The sequence below is a fragment of the Ovis canadensis genome, chromosome 22, assembly GCF_042477335.2.
Source record: "Ovis canadensis isolate MfBH-ARS-UI-01 breed Bighorn chromosome 22, ARS-UI_OviCan_v2, whole genome shotgun sequence".
In the NCBI taxonomy this organism is placed as follows: domain Eukaryota; kingdom Metazoa; phylum Chordata; class Mammalia; order Artiodactyla; family Bovidae; genus Ovis; species Ovis canadensis.
In genome coordinates this window covers 53,564,038-53,577,111 of record NC_091266.1, presented here as the reverse complement: position 1 = coordinate 53,577,111, position 13,074 = coordinate 53,564,038, and the positions used below count along the sequence as shown (strand labels likewise).

General features: G+C 40.9%; 1 protein-coding gene across 3 annotated transcripts in view; it reads left to right on the top strand.

Moving 5' to 3' along the window:
- The first annotated feature begins 503 nt into the window (after window positions 1-503).
- RAB11FIP2 (RAB11 family interacting protein 2) overlaps window positions 504-13,074 on the top strand; it is a 43,753-nt gene continuing 31,182 nt past the window's right edge. For all 3 annotated transcript variants that reach the window (XM_069567723.1, XM_069567721.1, XM_069567722.1), the window contains exons 1-3: window positions 504-1,752; window positions 7,296-7,738; window positions 8,445-8,910. In XM_069567723.1, the coding sequence (XP_069423824.1) occupies window positions 1,400-1,752; window positions 7,296-7,738; window positions 8,445-8,910 (1,262 nt within the window). In that variant the 5' untranslated portion in view covers window positions 504-1,399. The remainder of the gene's footprint in view (window positions 1,753-7,295; window positions 7,739-8,444; window positions 8,911-13,074) is intronic.

Here is a 13,074-nt window from a genome sequence, read left to right as displayed (position 1 = left end):
GGGGATGTCATTCCAATCAACAGCCTTCTCTCTTCAAAAACACAAAAGTGGATAAGGGGGGGGGGGAGTGAGAAAAAGTATGTTTTCGGCCTATGAAGGTGACTGATTCATTTCACCATCATTCATCCGATGCCCGCTCGGTGCCAGATACTGGGCATCCAGGGTACAGCAAAGACGGCTTCCAAAGATCGAAAATGGGTCTCTCCCAAGACCGGGCAGGCTCCGGGCCTTGGCTGCCTCTTCTCGGATTGGTCTCCCGGAGGCCCGCCAACCACCCCTCACCCCCCCAGCCTCCCCGCCCCGCAACTGCCAGCTCCTGCAGGTTCCCACGTCCCCAGCACCCAGCGCAATGCCAAGCCCCAAGCTGGCGCGAACCAGCAGGACGAACACTCAATATACCGGTGCCGAGCTCTCCCGGGCTCCCGCGAGGCACGCCCCCAGTCACCAAGGCAACCGGGGCGGTGCTGACCCTTGACCCCGGGGCCCCGCCCGGCCCCGCCCGGCCCCGCCCCGTCGCATTCTCGAGACCGACATGGAGAAGGCGAACCCGGAAGTGCCGGCGCCGCCCGCTCGGTGCTAGGAGCCGCCGGCCCGGCGAGGTCGAGCCGCGCGCCCACCGCCCTGCAGCCCGCCGCCCGCCGCCCCGCGGTCCTCTCGCGCCGAGGCAGCCGGGGCCCCCCTCCCCAGGTCTCACTCCACTCCCGCCCCCCCACCACACCCCGCCCCGGGCGATCGGCCCCCGCCCCCACGCCCGCCCGAGAGGAGGAGCCGAGGCGCGGGGGAGGAGGAGGGAGAGGTTTGCTAGAGGGAGCGAGGCCGCGCGAGCCGGCGGCGGTTCGTATTACCGGGGTCGGGAGGAGGAGCCCGGCTGGGCCCGCGCGGACTCGCGCAGGGCGAGCGGGAGGCGCGGAGGAGGCGGGAGGCCGGCGGCCCGGTTGCGAGGAGGCCGGCGGGAGGCCGGGGGCTGAGAATTAGGGCGTGGGGGCGCACTCCTTTCCTCCGCCGCCCTCCGCCGGGGCCTTGGCGGCCGGGCCTCCGGTGCCCGGCAGGCCCGGGAGCCGCCCGCCGCTGCCGAGGGCCCGTCCCGGGGCGAGGCGGGGGGGCGGCGGAGCGTGGAGGTGCGGACGCGAGGCCTGGACGGCGCGGCCAGGTGATGCTGGGCCCCTGTGCTTCTCCAGAGGAAAGGGGACCCCTTCCCACCACCAGCACCGCAGAACAGCCGTGCCCCCGGGCTGCCCCAGCCGGGCGTTTGGACCTCAGCCCTAGAGGGAGTCGGGCAGCTGTGAGTTTGCCTGCCTCCGTTAAGTGCCCTTAGGATGCAGTGATCAAGGCATCAGGCTCTCCCTGCGGGAGGGGCTCTTCCTGCGCTGGTGAACTCGGTGCAGAGAAAAAGGACAGAATGATGCTCTCCGAGCAAGCCCAAAAGTGGTTTCCGACCCATGTGCAGGTCACCGTGCTCCAAGCCAAAGATCTGAAGCCAAAAGGCAAAAGTGGCACCAATGACACATACACTATAATTCAGCTGGGAAAGGAAAAGTACTCCACCTCTGTAGCTGAGAAAACCCTTGAGCCAGTCTGGAAGGAAGAGGCCTCTTTTGAGCTACCTGGGCTGCTAATGCAGGGGAATCCAGAGAAATACATCCTTTTCCTCATAGTTATGCACAGGTCCCTGGTGGGTCTGGATAAGTTTTTAGGGCAGGTGGCCATCAATCTCAATGACATCTTTGAGGACAAACAAAGAAGGAAAACAGAGTAAGTTATGTAATTTATTTTGAATTGGGGGGGAGCTTAGCTATTACCTGAATGGAATTTCTGTTCTTGGAAATTATTTGTCTACTTGGGGCATTGGTTTTTGGACTGAAATATGACCCAGTTTTAAGCACCATATTTGCATAAATCTGAGGTAAAAATAGCCCCTGTGAAGACACATTTTTTTTTTAGGTGGAGTCTTTAATGATCCATTACTCTCGTTTGAGGTGAACCTCTTCAATAATTGAATATTTTGCTCAGGATTTTAAGTAAATTAACATTGTTTCACTACTTATAAGAGGACTGGGCCGCAGTGTTGTTGATCAATTTAAATTATTACAATTTTTAAACATTACAATTTTCAGAAAATGGAACATCAGAAAAGTAAATCTGCCAATATGCCCTCTTTTATATATATATATATATATATTTAAATTTATTTTGTAGTTGAACTCTGAAGCTGTCAAGTGGTGAATTACCCAATTTAGAACTCAATATTTTATTTCAGCATTGTAAACAGAGTTGGCTTTTATTTTAGCTCAGATTTCAGGGTCAGTACATCGTGGTGGAGTTTAAAGATATTAAAAGAAAAAAGTTTTAAAAGTATGTATAGACATCCTCATTCTTGAACATAGTTACTTCAAAGTTAGTTCTGCAAAGCCAGTGTGTTTAGACTGTATTAAATGCTATCAGATTGGAAACTGGTTAAATTCTTGTGATGAAATGACATATTCAGTAAAAACATGGACTTTTTAATATGACTTCCAAACTTGGGTTAGATATATTCTAACTTAAAAAAACCATAATATAAGTTAAAACTAGGATATTATTGCGTAAATTGAAAAATAGTATGTTTTCTGAGAGAGTGATACCCCTTTCTTAAACTTATAATTACTCTAGTCTGAAAGAATGTTTGAAGTGGATGGAAGTAATGGTAGAAAAATATAGGTTGAATTTATAAGGGGATGTCACATTTCAAAAATAGCTTTGCTGTTATAACTGATACTTATTTATGCTTTTAAAAACTTTCTTGAAGATCATGTTATTTTCTTATATTTTAAAACAACCATGTCATGTTTTTTCTATACCTACCTTCCTTCAGACTTATCTTGATTGAAATTTTTACTTTCATTGGGAAAATGTTTTTTAATCAGGTCTTTACCTAAGGACCTAAAGGTTTAATATATGTAAGGTAAAGGGTAGAGAGATAAGTAATGCTAGGAATGCCAGAGGAAACTGAAGAGATGAAAATATTTTAGAAGGAGAGAAAATGGTTTAAATAAAGTGTAAAGTTGAATATATATCAGTGATTTTAATAATACTGGTTGATACCTATGAAGTAGCATTCAATTACCTCTGAGGAGTTCTTCATCAAATTTAAACTGAAATCACTGACTAATTTATTGCAAATTGCCAATTTTGGATGACCTTACTAAATAATATTTGGAAGTGTTTTGAATGTAAACTTTTTAAGTTTATTGCATCTTCAAATTTGATACTGCATTTAAAGTACTTTTAACGTTAATGAATGATATGCTGCAGGCCTTCTCTGAAATATAAATGTTCCAAATGAAAGTAGGCCCGACTGTGAACCCAGGGATTCTGAAGATGGAATACACTTTTAAAGTTTCTTCTTGTTTTACTCCTTATCTTTGGCAGCATCACAGTTACAATAAATTTGGCTGTAAGCAATACTCTAATATCGTTGTCTCCCTACAGAAATTCTCTATTGGCTACTAAAAAAGAACGGATTAGGACTTTTGGGGAGGAAAATGCGTTTAAATGTTATCAACAGCGCTTGTGATGTTATTGCATTCAAAGTGATTTTCAGGTTATTAAATCCCTAATATTTTCTTTGTGGATAAATGGAGACCACATATTTGATGAGATCTCTTTACTTGTAATATTTCTAGTTTTTAATATAGTTAATAGCTTCCTTTTGCAGCACAACTATACATATGGCCCAGTAAGAGACAGACTTGAGCTACCGGTGTATTGCAAGAAAGATATTTAATATTCTGCACATTGCTGAGCCTTGTCAGCAGATTCCCAAGTGCTTTTTAGAAAATGGGTATGGGTGATGAAGGCGACCAGCTGATTTGGAAGTCCCATGGAACTGCTGGGTGTGACACTTTCTGCTCTTGACACTAAAGACAAGGATTTACAGCTTGTCTTCCATGATAAGCAAAGAAGTGTGGTGGCTAAAAGTATCATTTGATTTATTTTTATACCTTGAAATTAAAAGCTTTTTTCCTTCTTTCAAGGAGAGGGATAAAGGGCCTGAGCCAGAACACTTTGATGAGTGGGACCTGGAAAGAGAACTTTTCTGTATCTCCCGTTTTAATGGGCATCTGGGCTGGTTCGGGCACAAGATTTAAGAAAACAGTACAGTACTTAATAATAGAATGGTAAATTGTTTATGCTATTATGTTGTATCGATTGATTTTTTTTTTTTAACAGCAGAAGTGGGCGATGTTGATTTTTTTGTTTGTTTTTAATGCTCATGAACAGTAATAACCATCCGAGCCCCTAAGTTAGGTATGGCTCAAACATATGCAGGTTTTAGGACTTGTGTGTGCGGCTGTGTGGTGCACCTGCGTCCTGGCCTCTGGCACCCTTCCTGCCAATCTTGTCCCATTTCTGACCACACAGCACCAATTGCTTGGGAATAGTTCCCACATGTGTGGTGGTTTTTGAACATGGATCTGTGCCCACTCAAAAATTGAACAGAGGCCATATACAGTTTAAATCTAGCACTCCAGAGGTGAAAAAATAAAATCAGCATTAATCCACTAAACCTCAAATGCTGTGTCTTCCTTTTATCTTTTTAGAAGCCAGGGAAAACAAGTGCTATCTCTGGAATGATTCTTGAAGGTCTCATTAAGACTTCCCTGTTATATCACTTTCCAAACAAAGCAGCTAGAGTTATTTGTCATGCCTATATTTTAAGTGGGTATGTTTGTTAAAGTTCTTTGCTGTTGGGTCTTGGGGTTTTTTTTTGTCTGTGTTTTACTCTTTTTGGTCAAGAAGGATGGAAAACACTGTAGTTAAGAGTTTATATTCAAACACTGACTTGCTTTTATCCATTAAAGCTTACCTAAATCTTCAGCTTTTCTTAACCAGAGAACAAAATGGTGCAACATACACACAGACATACACAGAGTTGTAGTGTTGTCGTTTTAAGAATATGAAATATGTCACTCTAGAAGTGAAAATTCAGTAAACATTTATTTAGTGCAAGGAAAATTGCCTTCAAGAAGCTTACACTCCGGCAAGACAAAACCTATGTTGCCCTTGTGATTGAGTCTCCTGATTAAATACAGTGTCCTGTGATGTACAACCTGGTATGCCTTTAACCTTATTAACATATATGTGGTTCATTAAATACAAAAGAACTACTATTTTCATGCAGCTGTTAACTGGTCAGCTTTAGTCTGTTTTCCTTGTTGACTCCAGTCTGACATGAAGAAGCTGCTTAGCCTCTGTGCCTGAGTTTCTTCTTTTGTGAAATAAGGATTTTGGACTAAAATTCTGTTATTGATTTTTTTTCCCCTCAGATTTGTTATGCTTTGTTACATACACAGATCTGACATACTTGGTGGTGTTGTTTGGTTCTGTTTTGTTTGGGGAGGGGGCACATTTTCTTGCAAAGTGGACTCTCCTATTTTCTGAATAACCTGCAATATTAGCAGAGCGTCTCTTATGGGTCATCCACCAGAAGGATTCGTGACCCACCCCCCACCGCCCCTCCTCTGAAAATGCTCTGTTTTCCAAAACTGTGAGTTAATAATTGGGTATATAACCTTGCTTTGCTTTCAGGCTTTGTGAGTGTTCAGCTTTGTGTTGTTGAAGGTTCTCTATTCCACAGAGTTTATTGCTGTCACTTTTTATTTCTAGTCTCTGAGTCTTCACATTTCACCATTTGCCTCAGATAAAGGGTTTTCTCTATTTAGGGTCTCAGGTTAAGGCTTTCTGTTATAAGACTTTCTGTTTTTTAAAAGTTGCTTGTTTTGATGCAGCTAGACCTTAACTGATTAAATTGAAAATATTTCACTTGCATGTTACTTTCTAAGATGTAGCTGGTATACACACACACGCACACACATGCACACACACACACACACACACACACACACACATATATATTATGTGCCAGTTTTCTTTTGCCTGGAAAGATCTTTGAAACTATAGTGTCTCACTTGATAGTAAATGTAGCTTCTTCTGGTGTCTTCTGTAAAATTAGATCTGAGTTATTTAAGAAAATTTAACACATGCAGAGCTGTATTTAAATAATGACCTGTCTGCAGAAATGGATATTATTCTTCATTGTTTAAGTAATGTGAAAACATTGTAGGGACTCTTATCTCTGCTGGAGTTTGTAGTTTTTTTGGCTGTTTGCCCTGTAGAATGACCGTTTATGACACCAACAACTGGAGAAGTTTTCATGGATAAAAATACTGTAAATAAACCAAAATAAATTTTGCATTTTACACATCATTTGAAAATGGGCAGTGTAATTCACTCAAGTGACTAAAAGCATAACTTTTGGGTCCAGTTAAAATAAGTTTTATTTGGCATAGTCACAGTAGCAAGTTATTGAAACAGAGATTCTAAGAGGAAGCACTTAAGCTTTCTTTTTTTCTTTAAAAATGCTTTACAAGATTTATTACCATTTGTCACTTCTTGCATTTTACTTATTTTGCATATTTTATTCAGGAAGAGGCTTTGACCCATTTTATATAAATCTAAATTACACTTTGGGCTTCCCCATTGGCTCAGCAGTAAAGAATCCACCTGCCATGTAGAAGCTGCAGGAAACACAGCTTCGATCCCTGAGTGGGGAAGATCCTCTGGAGGAGGGCATGGCAAGCCACTCCAGTATTCTTGCCTGGAGAATTCCGTGGACAGAGGAGCCTGTCGGGCAACAGTCCATGGCGTGGCAGAGTCAGACACGACAGAAGTGACTTAGTGCACACGCACACAATTTACATCGTAAGCAATTTTCATGATGAGCAAACTGTATGGAGTAGTCTCCCATGTTAACAAAATTCTTTTAATAGCTTTTACAGAACTATTTTGGCTCAGAGGCTGAATATTATTTCATTAAAAGTTTGATTGTTATTTATTATTTTATGGTGTTCAAAAATAGTATGTATTGATGAATTATTTCAGGGGCTCTACCTCAGTGTCTTAATGCTAAAAAATATTCTTCAGCCATGAGCCACATTTGGACTAGAAGGAAACATAATAGCTATTATTGGTAAGAAATTTTGATGCGTGATTTTCAAATCATGAAAGAAAAAGTTGTCTAAATAGCTTTGCAAAAAAGACTGGTTCCTTCTGCACGTGATACATGGCAGAGACCTCCCTGTTTTTTTAAATGAAGCCATGAATAAAACCAGAAACACTCTTGCGACAGTTGCTCCTTCAGTGCTTGGACTGCCTTGATGTAGAGTAACTTTACCTAAAAAGCAATTTGTGTACAACAGAGCTCGATAATCCTCTCTTCATTACATATTACAACCCAGTTTTTCCTTCTCTTTAAGGTGGTTTAGATTAGAATCCAAACAAGGAAAAAGAGCCAAAAACAGGGGTGAGATAAAGGTCAATATTCAATTTATGAGGAACAATATGACAGCAAGTATGTTTGACTTATCAATGAAGGACAAAACAAGATCTCCTTTTGCAAAATTAAAAGATAAGATGAAAGGTAGAAAAAATGATGGGACCTTTTCTGATACATCTTCTGCAATCATTCCAAGTTCTCACATGCCTGATGCCCATACTGAATTTTCAAGTAGTGAAATACAGATGAAATCTAAACCAAAAAAGCCTTTCCTTTTGGGTCCTCAGCGACTCTCTTCAGCACATTCAATGTCTGATTTAACTGGGGCCCACATATGCTCGGAGAAGCTGAAGTCTGGCACCGTTGCTCAAACGCATCTTCTTGGCCGCCAGATAGATTCCTTTGGAGCAGTTCCGGAAAGTGGTAAGTGATGTATGCGTTCTTTCTGGTTGGTCCTGTGTGATCTGAACTACCTTCCTAATTTTTAAAGTTTGACTTCTAAAATTAGTAACAAATTGAGGTTTCTTGCTAGCATTTCCTAAATTAGTCATCAGATATTTATTGAGTACCTACTATACTGAAAATTGGTAAGTTTAAAGACAGAGCTGGTCTGAATTCAATACTGTATTTATAGAATTAGATGAGCCTTGGTCTCTTTTCATGGCCTGGTTTTGTTTTTTGTTTTTTTTTTTAACTGTCATTTCTCCTGTCTCAGAAGCCTGAAACATAAATGAATATTCCATTTCATCAGAATTTTCCTAAAAAAGAATCTTATTGTTCAGAAGTAAGAAAGTAAACTTAATACTACTGATGAAAAAACAGTGAGAATTTCTATAGCACTATAATGCTGAGCAGAACCTTTAGTTTTGACATTATAATTTGTTTATGTGATTGTTTCGTTCTGAGCTGAGTAAGTTACTAATAGTCCAGCAATATACTAATTGTTATTAGCGTACATACTGCTGTACCTTAGCATTTTAAGATTGTTTTCCTTGCTTATTTTAAAAGGTTAATATCTTTAAATAGCTAATTGCTCTCATTCTAAAACCAGCAATATGCACACAGGATGTGTCAAATAGTGTGATATAATGTGTCACTGATTATGTACTAACTACAAAATTGTTTGCAGGAAGTCTCAAATCTCCACACAGAAGAACATTAAGCTTTGATACTTCTAAAATGAACCAGCCTGACAGCAGTGTGGATGAAGGTGAATCGTCTTTCGGAAGACAAAATGACCCATTTACAAATGTGACTGCTTCATTACCCCAAAAGTTTGCAACACTGCCAAGGAAGAAAAATCCATTTGAAGAAAGCAGTGAATCATGGGACAGCAGCGTGAATTTATTTTCAAAATCAATTGAAGTAAGAAAAGAAAACAAGAGAGAAAAAAGGGAGAAAGTCAGCCTCTTTGAGAGAGTGACTGGAAAAAAAGACAGACGATCTGATAAACTTAACAGCGGGGGAGCCGAAAGCCCGTGTGACTTGAAATCACCTAATGCGTTTAGTGAGCACCGGCAGGACTATTTTGATTATGAGTCAACTAATCCGTTTACAACAAAATTCAGGGCTTCAAATATTATGCCATCTTCAAGGTAAGCTTAAATGTGGGGAAGTTGTGCTATTCTGGAAAATATTCTACTTGAAAGTATCAAATACCCTTTTTAAATTCCTTTCACTTTATTTGAGAAAAATGCTAATCTTGTTTTCATAATTAATTTTGGAGCCAGGCGGTGTGTACATCTTTGGAACTGAACTTTTTATCTTAGAAGGATAAAAGATTCTTAATCCCCACCGCATTATATTTCTTTCTACTTAACGCTGGCCAGAAACTCTCAGAAACTTATGGAGAAAACTACGTAGCTTTTGATGAGGTGTGGTGAGAGGGAATCACCAGTGGGTGCTAATTCAAGCCAGAAATCTTAAGTGATGAGTTGGGTTTCTAGATGTTATTTTTCATTGATTGGTTGTGAACCAGTAGCAGCCTATGGACTATTCTTTAAGAAATACTGGCTTAAGTTAAGTATTAATGGTTTTTGTGAAAACGTTAGTTGCTCAATCTTGTCTAACTGTTTGTGACCCCATGGACTTGAAGTCTGTTATGTTTCTGTATCCTTGGAAGCCCGTGGTTTCTTTGTGGGTGATGACGGTCCTTATTAAGGGCTTCCCAGGGGCAAGGGTGTGGTAAAGGATGCTCCTGCCAGTGCAGGAGACTGAAGAGATGTGGGTTCAGTCCCTGGGTCTGGAAGATACCCTGGAGGAGGGCGTGGCAGCCCACTCAGCGCTTTTTTGCCTGGAAAATTCTGTGAACAGCAGAGCCTGGCAGGCTACTGCCAGTAGGGTCACGAAGAGTTGAACATGACTGAAGCGACTTAGCATGCACATACATCCTTATTAAATGGCTATTTGGAGTAATGTTTATTGGAATCCAGTGAACCTTGGGGGTACTATAAATACATCACAGAGTATCTGTAATGATGACTTATAGAAATAATCTATCATGATAAGGTTTAGACTGTCAAAATCCTTGAGTTTTCAGTTATGTTAATAGTACTTTTCTAATTCCTTAGTACAGATTGGAACTGTATGGCTTAAGTAAGATGATGCATTTTGCAGAAGTGAATGGTGGGATAGCTGATTAAGGAAACCTCAAGCAAAAAATAAGATGGATCTATTGGAATCTTGTGCAGCTATCATGGAGGAGCATGGTAGACTGTTTGCCGTAAAACATAGACGTTCCTGAGGCAAGAACATGTGGTGGTCAGACTCCAGTGAGAAACCTCCTCAGTGGCTCTGTGACCTCTCTCAACTTCCACATCTCTGTCTTTGAAATAAGGAAAATGAGACGTTCTCAGTAGGATTGGGGGACGATAAATGATAAAGTATGTGGCATAAAGCCAGGCCCCAAATAGGGAACCCATAAACAGTGGTTGCTGTTACGTTTTATACAGTGCCGTGTCATATTTTGTTCAAGAATGTTGCTTTGTTTTGTCCCACTATAAACAGAAAATAGTGCTAATAATCGCCCTTTTAGGCTTGTGATCTCCTGCCTGTCTTCTGATCTCTTAAAACATGCATTTAGAGTTTTCCAGGGAAAGCTAGTATTTCTTTCGTCTTCTTTTATCAAAATAAATGGGTATTCACTGTAGCTTTGGAAAGTATTGTTCAGTTTTCTTTATAGACTATACTTCAAAGAAATATGTTTTTATCATATGGTATTAATATTTTATTGAGAAGTCCGTGGTTTTGATATGCTGTTCTCAAACATTTCAGTTTTTTATTTTGCATGCTGTACTTCACATATTGCGTTAGAAACTACAGAGGTAGATAGAAATGCAGTTGCTTTTTTCTCCCTCAGCTGAACTTTTTTTGGACAAAGTTATTGCCAAGAACTATCTGAGATAACTTAGAGACTGGGTAATTTACATAATTTTAGAGTCAAATAAAAGTGAAAACAATGGGACATGGTAGGAAAATGATTTTTAAATTATGGCAGAATGTGGAAAAATAGGTGTCCTCAAATTTTTAATTGCCTTATACTTGCCTGTTTACATGAACTTAAAAATCAATGTTTTAAAAGTGAGTGTGGCGTTTTGCTTTGTTTTGGGTTACTTCAGTATTAATTTGGTGTCTATCAAAATTAGAATTGTAATCCTAAAGGAAATCAACCCTGAATATTCACTGGAAGGACTGATGCTGAAGCTCCAATACTTTGGCCACCTGATGTGAAGAGCTGTCTCATTGGAAAAGACTCAGATGCTGGGAAAGATGGAGGGCAGGAGGAGAAGGGACAGTAGAGGTTGAGATGGTTGAATGGCATCACCGACTCAATGGACAAACTCTTGAGAGAGAGTTAAGGACAGGGAAGCCTGTTACGCCGCAGTCCATGGGATTGCAAGAGTCAGACACAACTGGTGACTGAACAACAGCAAGATGATACATGTATAAAATGTTTGCAAGTAGTGAAAAAAAATAGGTTTTTTTCATTTAAAAATTTTCTCTTCTTGATACTCATAAGATGCCAACTATGAAGACAAAAACGTGTAGATTCCTTCGAAGTTACTCTTTTTATGTCACAAACCATCTTTGTGGTAAATGGAAAACATTTGCGGTAAAGGGGTTTGTTGTTGTTTCGTCACTAAGTCATGTCCAATTCTTTGTGACCCCATGGACTGTAGCCCACCACGTTCCTCTGTCCTCTGCTAACTCCTGTAGCTTCCTCAAATTCATGTCCTTTGGGTCAGTGATGCTATCTAATTATCTCACCCTCTGCCGCCCCCTTCTTTTGCTTCAGTCTTTCTCAGTATCAGGGTCTTTTCCAATGAGTCAGCTCTTTGCATCAGGTGGCCAAAGTATTGGAGCTTCAGCTTCAGCATCAGTCCTTCCAATGAATATTCAGGACTGATTTCCTTTAGGATGGACTGGTTTGATCTCCTTGCAGTTCAAGGGACTCTAAAGACTCTTCTCCAGCACCATAATTCAAAAGCATCAATTCTTCAGCACTCAGCCATCTTTATGGACCAGCTGTCACATTGTACATGACTACTGGAAAAATCAGTTTTGACTGTACTGACCTTTGTCAGCAAGGTGATGTCTCTTTTTAATACACTGTCTAGGTTTGTCATAGCTTCTCTTCCAAGGAGCAAGCGTCTTTTAGAGGTAAATTAATAGAAGGATTGACTATAAATAGATCTAGGAAGATAGTGCAGTTCTAATTTTTGGAAAGCAACTTTGTCTCAAGTGGAGTCAGAAAGGATATAGTTAAGATAGTTTGGTCTGTTCATATTTTTCCTTCCAGTAGCATTCCTCAGTTATATGGGACATTTTCGATTTCTTACCTTAACATCTAAACCAAATGCACTTTTGAAACTATAGACTCGCATCACTACGACACATGCTGTGAATTATTTTTTTCCCAGTAACGCTAAATAGATCTCTTTACAGAGTCTTCGGGATGCCTGTGACCGATGTCTGTGAGAAAGCCGAACAAAGTGAAGATTGAAATACATAGGTGTGGAACTGAATTTTGTTCTTTGAGTAAACTGGTTCCCTGTGATCTCAGATACGTGGGAACCATATTGTTACCCTCTGGCTGGATAATGTGTGTGATCACAACTGGAGAATTTTCCTTATGCCAAAAAAATTGTACTAAGTACTAAGGAACACTTTCTTGAAAGTTAGAGTTTTTATTTGTTTGTAAGTAAAGTCGAGCTGAAGAAATCAGCTGGTAATCACAAAAGTTACTGCATTTTGCTTCTGTTCTTGGAATAGATTCCATAGTCGTAGGTAAAACTGAGAGAGGAAGTGAGCTAGCTTTGTTGGGTTACTTCAACAAAGAGTAGGGCTCTTTGAAATCCCTTTCCCCGGAATTGCTAATTCTCAGTCTCTTTCCTCTTACCTACGCCCACTTCTCTGAACAGAAGTAACTGTTCTTATGCTGCAGCCCGGTCTTCCCTAGGCCTGCCTTCCTGTGGGCATCCCCCTGTTCACTAATCCGACCGCTCTGCCCCTCTCAACTCCATGAACAACATGATGACAGAGCCTCCTTTTCATTCATCTTTTAACCCTTAATCTCCAGCGTAATAGTAGGTAGCAGGTATTGGAAAGCAGGTTTTGAATAAATGAATATGGTATAGCAGATGGATTTCCTAAAATACTAGTATCATCCCCTCATCCCCTTAGCCCCCTGCTTCCAGCTCAGTGTGGCCTGTGAAGGTCTTTCTGATAGACCAGCAACAGATCTATAAATGGAGATGTGT